At 44.3% G+C, this 21,747-nt stretch overlaps 1 protein-coding gene across 3 annotated transcripts in view; it reads right to left on the bottom strand.

Annotated features, from left to right (window-relative positions):
• Positions 1-21,747, bottom strand: part of pola1 (polymerase (DNA directed), alpha 1) — a 48,583-nt gene that overhangs the window by 6,255 nt on the left and 20,581 nt on the right. For all 3 annotated transcript variants that reach the window (XM_078790590.1, XM_078790588.1, XM_078790589.1), the window contains 10 exons: positions 19,540-19,572; positions 18,368-18,460; positions 18,070-18,275; positions 17,859-17,991; positions 17,639-17,770; positions 16,018-16,192; positions 15,765-15,946; positions 13,395-13,526; positions 6,664-6,780; positions 345-441 (listed from right to left, as the gene is read on the bottom strand). In XM_078790590.1, the coding sequence (XP_078646716.1) occupies positions 345-441; positions 6,664-6,780; positions 13,395-13,526; positions 15,765-15,946; positions 16,018-16,192; positions 17,639-17,770; positions 17,859-17,991; positions 18,070-18,275; positions 18,368-18,460; positions 19,540-19,572 (1,300 nt within the window). The remainder of the gene's footprint in view (positions 1-344; positions 442-6,663; positions 6,781-13,394; positions 13,527-15,764; positions 15,947-16,017; positions 16,193-17,638; positions 17,771-17,858; positions 17,992-18,069; positions 18,276-18,367; positions 18,461-19,539; positions 19,573-21,747) is intronic.

Here is a 21,747-nt window from a genome sequence, read left to right as displayed (position 1 = left end):
TTAGCCTCTCCTAGTTACTTCTTCTAAGTGTTTAAAACAAAGTTTGGAAGAGGGACAAAGAAGAAAAACTTACCACTTCCACATGGAATGAGAGGAGAACATTTTGAGCACTTTATCTCCATCAGCATCCAGCCGTCTCCATCGTGTATGAAAGGTGATGTAATCTAACATCATGTCCTATTACTAATGTCGAGTGACACAATACTACATATAACCTGTCTTTCCATATTTATGGACTAATAATATAGCATATTTGGTATTGTTGTACCATTGTAAATGGTTCCATTTTAAAAGTGCCTTTCAAGTAGAACCTGCACCGTGTGTGTGTGTTTGTGTGTTCTTACTCTTCTCTTCCCCAGGCAGTACTTTGGCCACGGCGTGTTCCCAATCAAAGATGAACCTGTAGAAGCAGATCTGGTTGTACAGGGCCTTCTCGGAGTACTGCAAAGCAAGAACACACGCAATGCAAAAGCCATTAAAAAGTTTTGCTCGCTCATCTCCACTTCCTCTGTGTGATGCAGTAAATTTGCTTGCTTTTTCGTCTTGGCTGCAATTAACTAAGGGGGGGGGGGTGCGACGACGAGTGTGACAGTGTGCGGTGGAAGCGAAGGAGCAAGAAGAGGAGCGAGACAAGGCGAAGAAAAGAGGATCGGGCCTCAAACGCCCTCCCTGCTAATAGTTTGTTGTGATAAGCTATTGTGAGAGAGGCACGCCAACAGCCGAGGCTGTCAATTTGATTAGCCATTATACGGCGTGTTTAATTGCAGTTATTGGCTCGTCATTTCCCCGCGTCGCCAGAGAGGGCACGCTAAGCCTCGACCCCACGCCGCCGTCAGGTGCGCGCCGAGTGCTTTATTATTATTACCGCCGGGAGGAAGAGTCCCCCGACAATTCCTGCGTGTCGCCGCTGGCGCGTACGCCATGCCCATTATACCTGCCAATCCACCGGCGACGTAATTGTAATTTCAGTTTTTACTGCGGCGGCATAATCAAGTGGCAAGAGTGTCTAATGTAACTACGTGCAAAAATATGATGAGTGTGTGTGTGTATACACAAGTGGAAAGGGAGGGGGTGTTTAATGGCCGTCAACGGCTGCATGCATGGAACGCACAGCTGTTGACCACTGATGCGCCGCCTAGCCAACAACCAAACCATGCACGACCCATAATGGAGCCTCGCTTTTGGTTGCCAAGGTTGTGCAAGCGCGGTCACATGCCATCTTGAATAATAAACACACACACAGGCAGAGGAGGGGAAAGCGCACAACACAAAGACACACTCACAATCAGACAATATAATGCTGATTATGGGCCCATTGAGGCATTTGGACTGACTGACAGGTGTCAGAAAGGCGTGGCTAAAATATTACAGGGTTGTTATTGAATTTGGAGCACCTCAACCCCACCTTTCTTGCACACACGCACGCACGCACATGCACGCACACACGCCTGCCTCGTCATTCAGCTGCGGCGCTTTGTTCCCCGCATTGACACCATTTCAATTTGCTCCACAAATCTGCAGCATTTTCAGCCTGACTGCCTAAGGAGCAAACCAGCTGTGAAATTGCCTCTCTCCCGGGAGCGTGGGTGGGGGGGGGACCCCACACCCCCTTCCCAACCCCATCTCCCACCACCACCACCACTCCCCTCGGAGCGTCGTACCCCTGAGCTTCCCTTCGCAAATACATTCACAAGCAACAGTTAAGAAAAAAAAAAAAAAACAAGAAATGTGTGTCATCAGGACAAATCTAAAAACAGACAAATGGACCCCGTGAATCACTCGTCACATCGCTGGAGTGGACAAAAAATGAGCACTCAAGGATTGCTCCGAGTCTTAAAACACCTGTCGCCACCCTTCAGGAAGAACTTGGCCGCCGGGGGGTCCAATCCTTTCCATCAAGGGCCACATACCAAAAAAAAAAAATGAAAGGATGCAGGGGCCACTTTGATATTTAGTGAAATTGGCTTAGAAGCTGTACTGCAGGGGTCTCAAACACGCGGCCCGCAAGACACTAGTTTGAGGCGCCCGCCTTGATATGAAAGTTTAATGTTAGTGCGGCCCGCGCAAGTTTGATATGGATGCTGTATGGTATCATGTACCCAGAAAAAATTATTACGTTTGATTAATGTTCATGTTAAAGGTGAAATAACTGTTAATAGTTATCCTCCCTATCTGTGTGGAAGTGGTACGTTTTTGGCTATTTAAGTTTAAAGGAAATAACTTGAAGGCTACAGTTTAGGTCGCGAGCTGTCTAGTTTGCGAGTTAGCATGTGTCTCAAGACCCTGCAGTTGCGCAATATGTTGTAAATAAAAAAAGTATAAATGTGACTATAGTCGTGTTTTGTCATGTCTACAGGGCTCTAATAATGCTTTGTTCATTTTAATCTGAAAAAAATAATTGCGTTTGAGACTCCTGCTGTACTGTATATATTTATATTAGGTAGGTTAAAAAAAAGCCAATTAGTATTGACTTTGCTGCCCCCCCCAAAAAAAAAATTCTGCTGCTTTGCAAATCTAAATGTTCTTTTTGTAATATGACTTTATTCCCATAATACCGGAATGTTTTTTTTTTTACTTTATTTTTAAAAACTTTTTATGCTTTTTCCGCTTTTCTGACCTATAAATGTAGTTAAAAATGTTGTAATCACGTTTAAAACTATGTCAAAGTTTCAGATAACAAGGTTTGCGCATTTGGAAGTGAGCCCTAAAAAGAAGTTGGGGATGTCTCAAAACACTCAGTTTGAAAAGGCGTGGTAAAACCGTCCCTTTGTGACATCACAGAAGGCAGACTTCCTTATATGGTTCTTAGTTAGGCAGCACTTTGTCAATCATTGTGGAGTGTGCATGCCCACAGGCGAACCATCGGTGGAATAAACTAAAACAGGAAGTTTTGGCAGGAAGCACAAATCAAAAGAAATACAGCTGGAATCTGCGTACGATTTTATTCCCATAACTTTTTCCGCATCATAATTTTCCAAAAATGACAACTTCAGTCATAATACGACTTTAAAATAATTATAAAAATTAATATTTTGAACTGGGGCGGCACGGCGGTCGAGTGGTTAGTGCGCAGACCAGGGTTCAACTCCACCCTCGGCCATCTCTGTGTGGAGTTTGCATGTTCTCCGGGTACTCCGGTTTCCTCCCACATTCCGAAAACATGCTAGGTTAATTAGCGACTCCAAATTTTCCATAGGTATGAATGTGAATGGTTGTTTGTCTATATGTGCCCTATGATTGGCTGGCGACCAGTCCAGGGTGTACCCCGCCTCTCGCCCGAAGACAGCTGGGATAGGCTCCAGCACCCCCCGTGAGGAAAAAGCGGTAGAAAATAAATGAATGAATGAATATTTTGAACTTTGAGCTACCAAAATGACATTTTTTACGACTTATTCTTGCTCGACTCCGACTTTATTCCTGTCAAAAAACCCCAACTGGTTCACCGGCCATCAATCTACGACGGCGGCCGACATGACCGTCACGCAGCGGCGAGAAGCAAACATCCGACGACTCTAAACGCTCGGGCTTTTGAAGACGCGATGAGCGCTCATTGCCGCCGGAGCGAGTGGCGCTGATCAGCTTCACAAGACACGGTAATGAGTCAATATATGTAAATCTTTACTAGGCAAACATGACGGGAAACAAAGGCATTTAACTGGCGCTCTCGCCTGCAAGCCTCCGAGCATTCAGCGCCGGTAATTTCTCCCCATTGAAAGGCATAATTGCCTGCTATTTGAAGATATTCATGCCCAATTTTTGAAATTAATTTCAATTGGGGGGAAATGTAGAAATGTCAGCTCCAGTGAAAGGGATTTGATTTCAATTATCTTCGCTCAAAGGACTGTGATTTCCAAATACACTTAAGCAAAATTATGACAAGAATTTTTGTTCGGCGAAATTCAGTGTTTAAAGAGCGATTAGGCGATAATGGGGCGGCTTTGAGGCGGCGGTGAATGCAGCCGTCTCCCTCTGAAAGGCACTCAATTATCTCTGATTGCTCCCGCTATAATGTATCAAATAGAGATACCTGCTATTGCCGTAATTTGTGTGAAAATTAACACGGTGCAATTTCCACTAGAGGGGAAAAAAAAGGGAGCTCTAATGGGCGCCTGAGCGTACATCAATAAAGCGAGGGGGAGAAAAAAAGGGAGACGGGAGGGTGAGGAGGATGAGGAGAGAATAAGTGGAAGAGCTAAGGAGGGGAGGGGAGGCAAAGAAAGTGAAAAGAAAAGAGCAGGGGCAAGAAAGCGGTGAATAAAAGAGGAAAGAAAAGGAAAGTCAGGAGAGAGATTTGAAACAGAGTGCGGAGGAGAAGAGGAAAAAAAAAAAGAGGCTATTTGAGTTAAGCGCTTTGGATGCGGGCGGGGTGGGCGGACGGGGGCGTTTGGTGAAAGGAACAGCGAGAGCAGTGAGAGAGAGAGAGGAAGAGAAAGAAATTTAATTTAGTGAAAATATTACAAATAGCACCTGTGCATAACTCCCCCAAATTACCAACCAATCAAGGCAGAGTGCCTATTACTCTCCCATTACATGGAGATCAGCTCACGCTCTCAATCTGCGGCCAGCCAGGGAGGGCGGGAGAAGTAAAAAGCAGCGATGGAAGGAAGGACGGAGAGATGGATGGGTGGATGGATGGATGGAGGCGAGGAAAGGGCGAGGCGTGCGGAGGCAGCCCCCACTGCGATGGTAAATGTAGCATGATGCAAAAGGAGAAAAACGGAACAAACAAGAAGTGCATTTCACATTCCAGCACTGCAACAACAATACTGATTGTCTTTCTGTCAGGAATCATTAACTCTATGATCCACGCTGATATTCAAGATTAGAAAAAAATAATAAAAATAAACACCATTTACAGTAATTGTATATTTTCTGTGGAATTGCCCCCACTGAAAATGAATGGGTTATTTATTTGGCACCTCCTCTTTAATGCTATAATCCCCCACCATTATGTCTATATTTGTGACATTTTCCCCCATTGAAAATAATGTACAATTTAACGTTCAATGTGACGCTCTGTGCCTGATTGGTTGCTAGTTCGATCCTCAGTAGGTGAATATCGTTCCGGTTTCCTCCCACATTCCAAAAACATGCTAGGTTAATCGGCGACTCCAAACTGTCCATAGGTATGAATGTGAGTGTGAATGGTTGTTTGTCTATATGTGCCCTGCGATTGGCTGGCCACCAGTCCAGGGTGTACCCCACCTCTTGCCCCAAGACAGCTATGATAGGCTCCAGCACCCGCCCCCCCCCACGCGACCCTCGTGAGGATAAGCGGTAGAAAATTAACAAATTAATGGTACCTTTTGGGTGTTAAGTTGCTGTGTGATGAGGTAAATGTTCTTTGAGTCAGACGTGCAGGCCTGACAGCTACGAGACCCCAGTTCAATTCCACCCTCTGCCATCTCTGTGTGGAGTTTCCATGTTCTCCCCCGTGAATGCCTGGGTTTTCTTCGGGTTTCCTCCCACATTCCAAAAACATGCTAGGTTAATCGGCGACTCCAAACTGTCCATAGGTATGAATGTGAGTGTGAATGGTTGTTTGTCTATATGTGCCCTGCGATTGGCTGGCCACCAGTCCAGGGTGTACCCCGCCTCTCGCCCCGAAGACAGCTGGGACAGGCTCCAGCACCCCCCGCGCCCCCCGTGAGGAAAAAGCGGTAGAAAAATGAATGAATGAATATTCTAAGCTATTTCAACCTTTGATGTTTCAGTTCAGCATTTGCACTTCATTTTAGAAAAACTGTTTACAACCAACATTTAACATTATTAAAGCCCTCCAGAAATGAGGTAACAACCCTACAATCGCTTTTACACTCCATTCAGTAGACATAAGACTTGTGTGCGCTCACGCTAACGACTACGGCTGCCGTCTTCATTACCCGTGCTTTTTCTGAATAACGCTTTAATGACAACGTGTGGGGCCAAACATTGAGCAGTTTGAAGCACAGAGAAGCTTGAGTTGGAGAAACGGTGGATGAGCGAGCGTTCGCCGAGTTAAACGTTTTTTTATTCAGCCCGCAGTTTAAAGTGCCACAGCCCTCAGGCACGGCAACGGCCACCTAAGTGGCTACAGTGACAGCAGAAATTGGGCTTCTGGGTTACAATCTGTCGCCACAGAGCCCAGAGACAGCAAAGCAGTGAGCGCAGTGGATTATAAAAAAAAGGAGGAGTGGTGGTGGGTGGGTGGGTGGTTGGGGGGGGGGGACTTGACAGCAGAGTTAGGGCAACGTTTGAGCCCGCGATGGGGACACATAGGACAGTCACACTCAACTTAAAAGGGAGAGTGTTAAAAACAGTGGTCAGCCTAACAAAGTGTACCATCGAGCGCTTCAGTGTCCTGCAAGTGTGTGCTTGAGCCCTGTCACACACACACACACACATGTATATATACACACACACACACACACACACACACACACACACACACACACACACACACACACACACACACACACACACACACACACACACAGAACAGGGTACCGGTAATATCAAACGTGAACAACTAAGTATTTTTTAGTACTGCACCTTATGTGCACCACTCATCCATAGATGTACAATGACACTTTCCAGCTCCACAGCACCACCATCTGGACAAAACCTCCAAATTGAATCATCAATGTGGTCGAATCCTGTAAAAAAAAAAAAAAAAAATCATACCTCGGGCCTGAGAGTAGCTCTGCTGCAGCCTGGGCAGATGGGTCCGTGGCGGGAGAAGGCGATGGGCAAGCGTCTGGTCCTGTTCTGACAAGCCTGGTCTTCACACACCAACCAGCCCTGCAAGAGAGACATTAGAACTTGACCATCAGCGCTTGTGGCTTCTATGTGAATTCATCAGAATAAGTAGCATTCTATTGGGAATATGCTATGAATGTGCATGAACGTGCAAATGTAGACAATTAGAGGTTCAATGCCTTGCTCAAGGGTACAGCTGAACTGCAAAATGGTTATTTCAGACATGCTTAATGCTCATCACAAGCCTGAAAACACATCATGTTACATGTTGACACCACATTTTGCCCCCTTCCTTCCCGTCTGTAAAGGACGTTGTTCATGGTCACGAGACGTCAGTCATGTGACATTGAGGGGACAATAGCCACCGCAGGAAGCAGTGTATAAAAAAAACAGGAAGCAAAAAAAAAAATCTCTCCCAATGCTCACGATATGTCTTATTTCTGTTTTCATGAGCAATAGGAGTGTCAAGGTGACTATAGGGGTGTTATTTCATGTCTAGAGGGCTCTAATGATGTCAAAAACAGTATTTAGATGTTTGTGAACAAGATTTTTAATGCTAGAACTAATTACTAACTGGGTAATAAGAGTGTAAAGGTGACTATAGGGGTGCTTTTTTATGTCTAGAGGGCTCTAATCATGTTAGTAATTGTATTTAGAATGTTATAGACAGGTTTTTTTCTATGCTCAAACTAACTTATTATCTGCTATACTGAGTAATAAGAGTAAAGGTGACTATAGGGGTGTTATTTCATGTCTGGAGGGCTCTAAAATAGCCTTAATTAGAAGGTTGCAAACAAGTTATTTATCCTTCAACAATAAAAACAACAAATAAGGTGAGGTTCCTGAGTGGAACTTCATTTAACACGGCCGCGTCTGGTACTAGTTAACCGTGATAAGTGAGGGATTACAGTATCGTTGATTTTGGCCCAATTTATGTTGGGATTTTTGGTGTTGCCCGAATTGCTGCAATTTTTTTTTGTTTGTTCGTGGAGAATGTAGTTAGCCGCACAAATTACATATGTAGTACACATAACTCAGTACAGTTTGGAAAGAAATTGATATTTTGCCCAAATCTGACACTAGCAAAACATACTTTGGCTGATTATCAGTTTCCCCCCCGCTTCCTCAAGTCATGTGCTTTGATGCCAGTGTTGTGTTTCGGATTAGTTCTTGGGGTCGAACACAAACAGAAAAACAAGCCGCATTATTTCTGTCAACGTTTTGTACGTTCAAATGTATCAATCCCGAGTACACATGTCAAACACACACAGCCACGGACGCCATAGTTAAGACCCCCCGAGGTGAGTTACTGACCCTGGGCAGGTGTTGGGGCCGATGCTCTCAATCGGTCTTGTCGTCTTACAAACAGCCCACCCACCCCCTCAGCTTCTTATGCCCTGTCATTACTAAGTAGCGAGAAGGGGGGGGGGGGGTTAATGCCCAACTAATGACAGAGCATAAGAACTACCGTCATCAATGCCCGGGCTTCCTTCCTTCCATTCACTACAAATACACCCCCCCCCCTCTCCAGCACCTGCAAGGCTACGACACCCCCCCCCCCCCTTGGATGGTGATTCCAGTGGACTGTATGTCCTCTCCTTGAAATGACTGATGCCATTATGCAAATGTGGTCAAGTTGTGGAAGAATACAATCCACAGAGCAGGCAGATACAGAAGTCTGAAAACAAAAAAAAAATCATAGAGAGCAAAAAGGGGAGGGGGGTGTGTTCTAATTGATGCATTTCGCCAGAGTTGAGGTGTACAGGCTGCATAAAGGCCCATAATTGCATAATTATAGCAGTGGATAGCCGACATACACAATGCAGACGAGTTCCACATCATTTAACCAGGCCAGACTCTGACAGGGTCCACTTGCAAATACACATTTCCTCAAAAATGTTTTTTTTTTAATAAAGTTCAGTACTTCATTACAGGAAGGGGTTAAAGTACACACTTCTAAAGCATGTTGTGGTCTGCCTTTTTCCACTTTGGACCATCCTTAGTACATCAGTACGTAGTCGTCACTTGTTAAATTCCACCAATACATGCAAAAATCATTTTTATGCAAAGAAAAAGCCCGGCAAAAAAAAAAAAATAGACTGTAGACAACTACAGCATATGCTAGCAGATTGAGTGAATAAAAAGTTCTCCTCTCGTTTAGTGTGGAAGTGGTAAAAGTTGGTCTTCTTCGTCCTTCTTCCCCACTTTGCTTGAAACATCTTAAGTTTAGCACAAGTGCACTGGAGAGGTTAACTAGTTTGCTCGCTAGCATGCTATACTAGCAGCAGCTGTCCGTGCAGTGATTGGGTAGCCGGCACAAGGTGATGTAAACAAAGAACAATGAGTGTAATAATGACCTTAATAATAATTAATAATGAATAATACTTTGGAACAAATGAACCGCAATAAACTGAGGAAAACTGCAGATCAAAATGGATACTATTTAACTGTGATTAATCCAAATTAAACCACAGCAACACTGATTAATATGATAGAAAAATAAACTTTTACCTGTATTGAAGACTCGTGGAAACGGAGGAGGGCAAGGGAAGCCGACAATTTCGACATCTCGGATCATTTGTGATTAGGATTGCAACAAACGATTAACTGTCTTTGTTAATTAATCTGACTCTTTAGGTATTAGAAAAGAGGCACAAATGTCCGTCACCGTTTTCCAAAGACAAAGCCGATGTGTGAATAAACTGTTTTGCCTAAAACAAAAACATAATAGGTCTGCTTTCATCTAAGGGAATTCAAAAATATTTGCATTTGAGAGGTAGAAATGAAAGATATTAAAATATTTTAATCAAAAAATGATGGAGAACCAAAACAGCTGGTGATTAATCAATTAATTATTGCAGCTCTATTTGTGTAGCATGTAAATATTCCCATTCATCCACTTCCATTGTATTCTCAGGGCATTAAACTGATCTCAACTGTACTGATGTTTGGCCCCTGATATATCTATCTGGTAACTATTTTGGGTGCAACATTAGCATCCATGATTTCTTATTTAGTTGAAAACCAAATCATATGAAAAGCGGGGCGTTGGAAAAGCAAGGTTTGACTGTAATTGGTTAAACACTATTGTTAATGCCAACGCCATGACACACACTTAACTGTCAACATTCGCGTCTCCAAAGTCTCCAAAAAAAATAAATCGATCTACTCTGCTAGCATGCATGCATTAATCTCTCTCACACACACACACACACACACACATTGAATAGAGCTCAAACGGTTCCACTTTGTACCTCCTCCGCTTAATCAAAGCTTCTCAATTCAACACTTTGACCTTTTGTTCAAAACAGGATTATCACCTTCTCCGGTCTTCATTCACCCTTTCTCTCACTCTCTCTCCCTTCCCACTTCTTGTCTTGCCCCTCAGCCGGTTTCCAGGGGCGACCCGCACGTCGAGGGTAATTGCAATAATTTGTTAAATGCCATGGCAACCGAGCTTAGACAGGAGGGGGGTAAAGGAAGAAGAAGAACGGAGGAGAAGAATCTCATTTTGGCAAAGACAGCAGGACTAGTGGAAGAAAACTGTTTGCCTATTCTCAGGGTGCTGGTTTATTAATAATGATGGGGGGGTGCGGTGGGTATATTTACCAATGATTAATGTCCCTGGGATTTAGGACACACATAAGTCTAGTTGTGCCCACAGAGCTGCTTTGCTTTCTCTCCGTGGCCGGACAAACAGCTCTATTTGAACTTTCCCTGGCCTGAAAGGAATCCCTAATTACACAATATTACCCCTCTTCATCGCCCCGCCGTGTGTGCTGCGTCCACGCCGCTTCAGTCTTAAGCGATGTGTGTGTGAGGTGTAAGTATTCAGTGGTAGCAGCTGTTTCACACATCTCCACAAAGGAGTTGAGAGGGACTCGTTCCCCACACATTCACTCCAATAATTGATTTCTCTTCAGCACTGTGGGAGAGTAACACACACACACACACACACACACACATTTTTACAGACAGTGCATTCCACCCTCTCTTAGGTCCGACATCTAAGAAGTTGCCAGAGATTCCAAACACAGAAAGAGGTTGGGGGGGTGCGGGTGCAACAAAAGACAACCGATTTCATTCATCGTTAGGCAACTTTTACATCATATACTGACTCGCCCTGTCCCGGTCCAAGTCTGACGTCAACCTGCAGCTTCCAGCATGGATACCTGCCTAGCAAGTCCAAGGAAGAAAAAATGTGGGCCTTTTTTTAAATTTATTTTGAAGGCACTGTGGTACATAGAAATCAGCCATGGTAAGGACAAAGTCAAGGTCATAAGCGACGCAAGAACTCACAACTTGAAATGAAAGGAATCATTTGGCTTGGTTCCATGAATCAATAGTACAGTGGAACCTCGGTTAGAGTTGTTCATCCGTTCCAAAAGGTCAGACTCAAACCAAGAAAGAACTCTAAATGAATCCATTCATTCATTTTCTACCGCTATGTTCTCGGGGGTGCTGGAGCCTATCCCAGCTGTCTTCAGGCGAGAGAGGCAGGGTACACCCTGGACTGGTGGCCAGCCAATCACAGGGAACATATAGACAAACAACCATTCACACTCACATTCATACCTATGGACAATTTGGAGTCGCTAATTAACCTAGCATGTTTTTGGAATGTGGGAGGAAACCGGAGTACCCGGAGAAAGCCCACGCATGCACGGGGAGAACATGCACAGAGATGGTCAAGGGTGGGGAAAGACAAAATAAGAAGCCAAAAACTTACCACTTCCACACAAAATAGGAGGAGAACTCATTCATTCATTTTCTACCGCTTTTCCTCACGAGGGTCGCGGGGGTGCTGGAGCCTATCCCAGCTGCCTTCGGGCGAGAGTCGGGGTACAACCTGGACTGGTGGCCAGCCAATCACAGGGCACATATTGACAAACAACCATTCACACTCACATTCATACCTATGGACAATTTGGAGTCGCTAATTAACCTAGCATGTTTTTGGAATGTGGGAGGAAACTGGAGTACCCGGAGAAAACCCCCGCATGCACGGGGAGAACATGCAAACTTCACACAGAGATAGCCGAGGGTGGAATTGAACTCGGGTCTCCGAGCTGTGAGGCCTGCGTGCTAACCGCTTATAATAACGCCACCAACTTCACACTGATTAGTTAGTTATTATTATTATTATTCATTCATTCATTTTCTACCGCTTATCCTCATGAGGGTCGCGGGGGTTGCTGGAGCCTATCCCAGCTGCCTTCGGGCGAGAGTCGAGGTACAACCTGGACTGGTGGCCAGCCAATCACAGGGCACATATAGACAAACAACCATTCACACTCACATTCATACCTATGGACAATTTGGAGTCGCTAATTAACCTAGCATGTTTTCGGAATGTGGGAGGAAACCAGAGTACCCATGCATGCACGGGGAAAAGAAGGTGGAATTGAACTCGGGTCTCCGAGCTGTGAGGCCGAGGGTGGTTCTAAATGAATTAAAGGGCCTATTTGTCATTTTAAGCAGCTCCCTTCTAGGACGCATTCATTTCCACGACTCTGGCAAGCAAACTCGCTGCAGCGATAGGGACAAGCCCTGGGTGTCATAGTCGAGCTGGAGTTTCAGGTGGCTGATCAGGTTTTGTGTCTTCCTCCGAAAACAGTGACAAGTCCCATGACCATGGACGCCATGTTTGTTTACATTTTGTTTACATTAGCTCAGGGAAACAGAAAAGGTGTGCTTCATTTGCTCAAGCTAACCCACCCACAACACAGTACGGTTAATGACATCATTAATTATCATGCACCCCTAACATTTACTGTGACTTTTCCACTGTAGCGCCATTTTATGGTTTATGGTTTATATACTGAACATTCAGCTACAATTTGCATGACATTTGTAAGGAAACCTAATGAATGATTGGTTATTGACTCTGCAGGAAGTCGTATTGCAGGACAGTGAAAAGACCCCAAACAAATGAATACTTGTTCCAAACTTAGCAGTGCATGAAGAAACAAACCCCTTAAAAATTGATATTTTTTTTCTCCCCTTGTTCAAAACACACATATTTCCTAATACACCTAAAAATGCAATGAGTTATTTGTGACTGACCAAATATATTTAGCCACTGTTGCGTGTCCATTAACCTATCGGAACAGATACATTGTTAAAACTGCATGCTGACAAGGTAAGCGGCAAACTTGTTATTCCAAAGTATTGGCATTTGAGTATTTTCATGGATCATGCTCTGACAAATATGCTTGGTGCTCTTTTATTTTTGCAAGCATAATGTGCTCTTTGGTGGAAAATGTCAGCGCAGTGCCCCGCTGGGGTTTCACTTCATCTTTTGTCCAATATAGTCTTTGATTGCTTTGCATTATAGCGGTACCTGCTTCTATTGTCACGTACCATGAGTACAGTCGTAGTAGTAGTAGTACTAGGTGTTACCTTACAGGACCGATGTTGAAAATAAAGTAGCTGAGACGCTGATAAATATGTCGACTGCTCATATAAGATCATCCATGAACATTTGGAATCACGATGTTTCATTTTCTCAATGCAACTATGGTGCGTTCCAGTGCTGCAGGATTTTGTGTGTCGGCATTCACACCAATACCGGGATTTTTTTTTTTTTTTTTTAAATCTGCAAACTTGCAGGGTAATTTTTTTATGCCGAATCGATCGTTAACGGGAATACTCACAGAGTAGTATTTCCTGATGTGGCCTCGGATGTCAAGAAGCAGTTTGTTGCTGATTTTGAAAGCGAAGTCGATGGGGCGGCCGGGACACGGCACGTTACAGCATCGCAGCAAGCTGGGCTCCAACTTTGACCCCTGAAAAGACAACATACGTCACTTTAATTTGAGAACAATAATTTCATTATTCATTTTCTGAAAGGATTGGACCCAGAAAGATGCATTCAGGTGCAGGTAAATAATGGGGAAAAGCGTCAATTCATTCTGACTGTTTATGGATGTGAAAGAGGGGGGCTTCAGCATTGATGTACTCATTTTCTTCACAGCCAAAACATGATTATTAATTTAGCATAGTTTTTTTTTTTTAATAAATTGTACATTTTATTCTTAAAGCACAAGTCAAACGGCTAATAAAACACATCACGACGTCTTTTAAACACTCCATTTAACTGACACACTGACAGGAACAGGAAAAAAAGCTTTCAAAAAAATGTGTATTCAAGTGACGTGCCTCCACTCGGCCACATGAGTTCTTTCGGGAAGGGTGGGTGGGGGTGAGGGGGGGCGAGTTTTTATGCCTGCACGTCAATATCCCAACTCGTTTAATGAATTAAGCCTTTCATCTTTGCGCTCTTTTCCTTCTTTTCCCTACATGACCCCCCTCCCCTGCTACTTTAACTCGCTCGCTTCATTCGGGTAACAGACATCCACCCCCCAAACAAAATTAATGCACCTCCTTAGTTGACTTGACAGTTCTTTAATGACCGAGCAATTAAACCAAACTATGAAACACTCGCCTCGGTGTCAGGGCTGCAGAGGAGTTGCAATTAATGTGCCGTTCCGGAGGAATTGCAAAGTGACCCGGAGAACATATCTCGACATTGGACCCCCCCCCCACTCCTCCGGTATTAAAAAGCACACGTTAGAGCGTCGCCCGCTTTTAAATGGTCGCCCATGTCAGCTGACTGTTATTCATCCTCGGTATGATAACGTGCGAGGCCGCGCGACAAAAAAAAAAAAGTGAACACCGGGGAAGTCCCGGTGGCCCCGTCCAGGCTTTCCCGCCGCCGCCGCCGCCGCCGAATTCATCAAAGAACTCTTCTCCCTCCCGTGTCTGTCCTCCATCAGCTGTCACCGCCTCCTCCGAGCGTCTCTGGCTCCGTGTCAAGGCCCGTCTGTCCTCCCCTTGCACTGAGCCAACCATGTTCACCGCGCTAATTAACGTACCGTCTTATCAGTGACGGCGTGCTTCATATTTGATACACTGCAAGGAAAAACACATTTTATCTTGCAATTAGTTATGCAATGGAACTTTCATAGGATTCGGTTTTTCGGTAAGACACTGTGCCTTAAACTAGCATTGGCGACTCAGTAGAATGGATACCGGTTCTTTGAGTTGGGACACTGTAAGCCAGGGGTTTCGGTTTATATTGGATTCATTATTTTGACTCTTATTTTGACTTTTTCGTGCATGTTTGTGTCAAGGAGTGTTTATAAAGATATCGGTCGTCCACATATTGCGATAAAGCCGCTTAATTTAATGCATGTTGTTTATGCTAGCAGAGGATAAGAGAAAAGGGGGGGTTGTCAGGTTTATTAGTCATGTAGACAAGAAAAGGCTGTGTGAACTGCTCCTCATTACAAGATGATAGTGCACACACAACCTTGGTCTGACAAATGGTTGAAGATCTGTGTGTGTGTGTGTGAGCGGCAGAGGTTAAGGAGAGGCTTTTCAAGTTGTGGAGCCCAAAGTATGCCAATGAAAACAGAGTCCGTATCGGAGCCAGGCAGCTGTCTAAAAATACAGGCGGAGACACAATATAGAAGATGACTCCATGATGAATCCACATTCTTTGACTCCATTGCTTCGGGTCCGTTACAGCAGCCGCTAATGATGCTAATACAATTTTTTTTAGCATTTCCATTAGCTCCCTCTTTGTGTATATGCTAGCCGCACACACAGGACAATTTAAGTTTGTTGAAGGAGTACATGTTGGCAGTGGATACAAGCTATTTTTAAGAAAATGTTTTTATTAGCCTACACGGTCTTGACAAGCCGCTTAACATAGTTTGATGGAATGCATCCTCCACATTCCTCATCTGTTGCTCATTGCAATGCTCTGGTCCAAGTCCATTATATGTCATTTATCGCACTTAATTGGGTCGAATTTCCACAAGGGTAGCATTCCTGATTTATAAATTGTATATTTTTGTAGTTAGACTAGATATGAACTCATATTACCCAATATGTCAGTGCCAGATTAGATGAGTCTTTGAAATACATACATTTAGCATCCATCAATCTAAATTAAAAGGTGTTTTTTTTATATATTCTATATTCCGATGAATAAAAGTGTGACTAGAGAGCCAACTCACAGCGCCTTCGAATACACTCTCGTAGGTGTTGTTCTTCCCACACTGGGGGCAGGTGAAAATGAACCTCTCGCAGTCTTTGTAGCGCTCGTCGTCGGTCAGCTGGACGGGTCCTCCCAGCGCGCTGTCAGCCTCTTCCTCTCTCTGATGCTGCTGGTGAGCCCGGAACTGAGTGGGGTCCAGACCTGGGTCCCACATTAAAAACATATTTAGAATTTTTAGTAGTTCAACACAAACAAACAAAATATAGTTTTACCCAGCCAGTTGGCTATGAGGACGGCGTCGATGCCCTCGATAGGTTCGCAGATACGGGACACCACGGGATGGACCTGCTGGGCCAGGTAGTACTGGGTGTCCAGACTGAGACCCTCCTGCTTCTGGAGCTGCTCCAAAGCGTACGCTCTTTGACTGGCTGCTAGTGTGGAGCCGTCCTGGGGGAGACGGCCATACAGAGGTGTGGGTACAAGATTGCACCGCAAATGTCTCACCCAGGTAGTCTACATTCATTATGTTCATGATGCTAATCTGTAACAGCTATAAAAGACCATTAAAATGTGTTCTGATTCAATTATTTCATCAATCAACGGTTAGCAGAGACAATCCTTCCACTATGGGGAAGAGAACAAAGAAGGCATTTTCATTTTTCTATTCCAGCACTGAATGACTCAGGAAGGTCCATCAAAATGAGAACCAAGCAGAGCCCTGACCTACCAGTGATCTTACAGCGAGACAATAGCCACCACAGGAAGTACTGTCCAATCTACAGCCTATATCATGTCTTATTTACTCCTATTATGTCTACTATATTAGGTAATCCAAGTGTAAAAGTCAATATAGGGGTGTTATTTCATGTCTAGAAGGCTCTAATAATGTTAGAAATAATACATCGGAATATAGGCGGATATTAACTTGAATTCACTTTAATGTGAGAATAATATGGGAACATTTCTTGTGACATAAGGTGAAGAGCTTGGTTGTTAAAGAGGAGCTGGAGCCTATCCCAGCTGTCTGAGAGGCGGGGTACACCCTGGACTGGTGGCCTCATCTAGTCACATAAAGACAAAAATCAGTTGTCCACATGCCTGAGTTTGCATATCTGCTAATACTGATACAATTCCAATACCAGAACAACATTTGATGACATAATATACAATAAATATCATACACAGAAATTAAAGCAGACTTGGTCATGGACTGGAGACGTCTGCAGGTGGTAACAAAAATTACTCTGATCGGCTCCATCCCTAGTGACAAAGCACATATCGACAAACAACCATTCACACTCACATTCATACATATAGACAATTTGGAGTCGCTAATTAACCTAGCATGTTTTTGGAATGTGGGAGGAAACCGGAGTACCCGGAGAAAACCCACGCATGCACGGGGAGAACATGTAAACTCCACACAGAAATGGCAGAGGGTGGAATTGAACCCTGGCCTGCACGTCTGACTCATGGTGTCATCTTACAAACATTTACCTCATCACACAGCAACTTAACACCCAAAAGGTACCATTAATTCATTAATTTTCTACCGCTTATCCTCACGAGGGTCACGGGGGGGGGGGGGGGGGGGTGCTGGAGCCTATCCCAGCTGTCTTCTAGGGGCGAGAGGCGGGCTACACCCTGGACTGGTGGCCAGCCAATCACAGGGCACATATAGACAACCAACCATTCACACTCACATTCATACCTATGGACAATTTGGAGTCGCTAATTAAGCTAGCATGTTTTTGTAATGTGGGAGTACCCGGAAAAAAACCACACATGCAAACTCCACACAGAGATAGCCGAGGGTGGAATTGAACCCTGGTCTCCTAAGCTGTGAGGTCTGCGCGCTAACCACTCGATGTCTTAAATGTCTTAAAATCCCACCTTGCAGATGATATATGAAACCGTGTCACCAGCTTTGACCCTGCGTCCGCCCTGGGAGTTGATCCACAGAGCCACGTGGACATGGGGTTGGCTCTTTTTGTCGGGATAGTCCTGAGGGTCTTTTGTCAGTGCCTGAATGGAGAGCGAGGTGGAGGTGGAGGTGTATAAACTGTAAGAACGTTTCCAACTCCCATGGTTAAGGTTGCTAAATGTTCATTACCTTGTTGATCTCGTACTGTTGCAGCGGGATGGACCCGTTGGCTACCTTCTCTCCCAGCTCCACCAGGTGCTTCTGTATGTTCTCCACAATGACATCACGACTCTGGTCGGACAGGATCTGACCGATGACGTAGCTTCAAGAGAAGAGGGGAAGGCCACTGAAAAAAGCGTTGCATTGACGAGCCAACTGGTGTTGCCTTCATGCGACATACTTGCCACATTCCTTCGCCAGGTCACACCAATCTCGCCGCACAATGTCCAGGCCTTTCAGCTCCTGCTTGAGCGTGTAGCGCCCGTCGCCGTGCTGCTCCACCACCAGAGCAGCGTATTTCTTCTTCTTCAGCAGCAGGAGCGACTTAAACACTCCATCAATGTCAATCTCCAGCAGTTTGTACAGCTTGTTCACTTCTGCTTTCACCTGGAAAGGGAAAAAAAATGCAGTCAAAGCACTGGAGAAAGAAACCATCAATCTTTTGGAAGTGTTGTTTTTTTTTTAGGTTTGCTCCATACCTTGTTGCCCAGCTTAAAGACTTCCTCCAGAGATCGGCTGTTGGTGTTGATCATAATGGAGTCAGTGTCTCCGTAGATGACCTCCAGATTCATCTGAAAAAAGAAAAAAAACATAATACCTAGATCCAGTACTCCCTCATTTAGAGCAGTTAATTGGTTCGGGACCCTAGTGTCGTAGTGGTAGGAATACTTATTTATAAATCAATGTTTTCATAGTTAAAGCATAGAAAACCTGTTTATGACTTCCTGAATACTATTTAATGTTAGAGCCCTCTAGACATGAAATAACAACCCTATAGTTATCTTTACACTCCTATCACCCAATATACAGTAGTAGACACAAGTCTAATTCACACATCACGTCTTTGAATGTTTTGAATGAATTCAATGGTTTTCATAGTTAAAGCATAGAAAACCTGTTTATGACCTTCTGAATACTGTTTAATGTTAGAGCCCTCTATACATAAAATAACAACCCTATAGTCACCTTTACACTCCTATCATGCACGATACAGTAGTAGACACAAGTCTTTGAATGTTTTGAATGAATTCAATGGTTTTCATAGTTAAAGCATAGAAAACCTGTTTATGACCTCCTGAATACTGTTTAATGTTAGAGCCCTCTATACATAAAATAACAACCCTATAGTCACCTTTACACTCCTATCACCCACTATACAGTAGTAGACAAGTCTAATTCACACATCACACATCTTTGAATGTTTTCGAATGAATTCAATGTTTTTGTAGTTAAAGCATAGAAAACCTGTTTATGACCTTCTGAATACTGTTTAATGTTAGAGCCCTCTATACATAAAATAACAACCCTATAGTCACCTTTACACTCCTATCATGCACGATACAGTTGTAGACACAAGTCTTTGAATGTTTTGAATGAATTCAATGTTTTCATAGTTAAAGCATAAAAAAACCTGTTTATGACCTTCTGAATACTGTTTAATGTTAGAGCCCTCTAGACATAAAATAACAACCCTATAGTCATCTTTACATCTTTACTCCTATCACCCAATATATAGTAGTAGACAAGTCAAATTCACACATTACGTCTTTGAATGCCTCTTCAGAATATTTGTACATTAGTATTATTATTATTATTATATGCTGATGATCGGATAACTATCCATGTTGGAAAGTCCATGAGATTTACCAACCTTTTGGACCAAGTCTTTGGTGTGCATCAGAATCTGGGAAAGTGGAAAAAAAGAAAAAAAAAACATAAGTATCAGCACACAACAAGAAGAAATGATGACTAAATATCATTGTTTTATGACGTGTGTGTGTGTGTGTGTGTGTGTGGACACACGAGCAGAGCATGCGACTTTCTCTTAAACGGGGGATAATTGGCTAAGAGGGCAATTATGAGCGCGTGCTGTGACAGGCGTCCTTTTCAACACACACACACCTTAATGACTCGTAATGGCCTTCATCACCCACAGAGTGAGTGACGGACAAAGCCTGTTAATGCTGCTTGTCCACTGAGCGTGTGTGTGTGTGTGTGTGTGTGTGTGTGTGTGTGTGTGTGTGTGCTTGAGAAGCAGAGCGATCCAAACAGGTGGGGGGCTCCGGGTCTTTAACCTGAGTGAGGGGGGGAGGGGTCAGTCAGAGGGACGGAACCTGGTGTGATCTGTCACCGGCAATCTGAACTTCAATCAACGGCGGCTGCATATGCGCACACCGCCATTCAGAGTTGGGGGGGGGGGCTATTTCAGAGCAAGAAAGGGGCGGGACTGGGGGGGGGGGCATCCACTCCCTGAAACCAGAGTGGGACTTAACCATGCTTTATGGGGTGATACATGCCACTATACACGGGCGGGTGTTGGAGTCGTGCACAGAACGGCCTCCTCTATTAGGGGCTGCAAGTCAAGGTCAAGGTCTCGCCACAAATGCGCACGAACACGCCTGTGGCCGAGGATCGACTGCAGACCCTGCTAAAGAGTGTCGATAAAGGCGAGGAAACTTTTACAAGCCTTTCTATGTTCGGTAAAGACAATAAAGTCGTCCCTCGCTACTTAGCGCTTACAATTTCACGGCTTCACTCGACCACGGTTTTTCAAAAATACATCAATCATGTTGCTTTGTGGTCACACTCACATTCATACCTATGGACATTTTGGAGTCGCTAATTAACCTAGCATTTTTTTGGAATGTGGGAGGAAACCCGGAGAAAACCCACACATGCGCGAGAGCATGCAAACTCCATACAGAGATGGCAGAGGGTGGAATTGAACCCTGGTCTCCTAGCCGTGAGGCCTGCACGTCTTGACTCATGATGTCATCTTACAAACAACATTTACCTCATCACACAGCAACTTAACACCCAAAACGTGCCATTAATTCGTTCATTTTCTACCGCTTATCCTCACGAGGGTCACGGGGGGTGCTGAAGCCTATCCCAGCTGTCTTCGGACGAGAGGCGGGGTACACCCTGGACTGGTGGCCAGCCAATCACAGGGCACATATAGACAAACAACCATTCACACTCACATTCATACCTATGGACAATTTGGAGTCGCTAATTAACCTAGCATGTTTTTGGAATGTGGGAGGAAACCGGAGTACCCGGAGAAAACCCACGCATGCACGGGGAGAACATGCAAACTTCACACAGAGATAGTCGAGGGTGGGATTGAACCCTGGTCTCCTAGCTGTGAGGTCTGCGCGCTAACCACTCGATCACTGTGCAGCACACATTTTACATATTTAGATGCAAAAATAGAAACTTAAGTGAAATAATTCTATATACATGCTAGTAGTGTTTCTACTATCAAAACTATCAAACTGCTGGCACTCGTAACTTTCTTTGGCCCCGTGGTGGGTTGTTTTGCAGCCACATGCAAAAAAAATGTGAGTTGTTTGGGAACTCCATTTTGCGGAATGATACAGTGCCGGGCAAACCGACCAGTTAAGTGCAATATTGCACAAAAATGACAACATTTTGATGAAAATCATATGTAAACTGGGGTGCACAAAGGTGGTTATTCTAATACAGTCAGTCCATTGACTACATGACTCCATTTATTCAGTCAGATAGATTGTGGCCAGTGTACGTAAATACAGTTAGTAAAGTTAATGGGCGATCACAAAAAAGCAAAACCAGCAGCATGTTGAGAGGCTAACAAGCAGAAGAAAAGACCACGCAAGTGATAAATGGTTGGTAGTTGTTGGGAGAGAGTTGGGGGGGGGGGCATGATGGCGGCGTGAGGCGAGAATGCGTTGATGTAAATGATGTGCGGACTCATTTAGACACAGTTTCCATACGCTGTCACTGCTCGCACCGTGGAATGGAGCGTGTGTGTGTGTGTGTGTGTGTGTGTAAGACAAGTCGTTTGACCATGACGCTGGAATTTGTGCAACTGGTG

The sequence above is a fragment of the Doryrhamphus excisus genome, linkage group LG5 (genome assembly GCF_037039965.1).
Source record: "Doryrhamphus excisus strain RoL-2023G ecotype Guam linkage group LG5, RoL_Dexc_Guam_v1.1, whole genome shotgun sequence".
In the NCBI taxonomy this organism is placed as follows: domain Eukaryota; kingdom Metazoa; phylum Chordata; class Actinopteri; order Syngnathiformes; family Syngnathidae; genus Doryrhamphus; species Doryrhamphus excisus.
The sequence above is the reverse complement of the archived record's forward strand: the minus strand, read 5'-3'. Positions and strand labels throughout refer to the sequence as shown.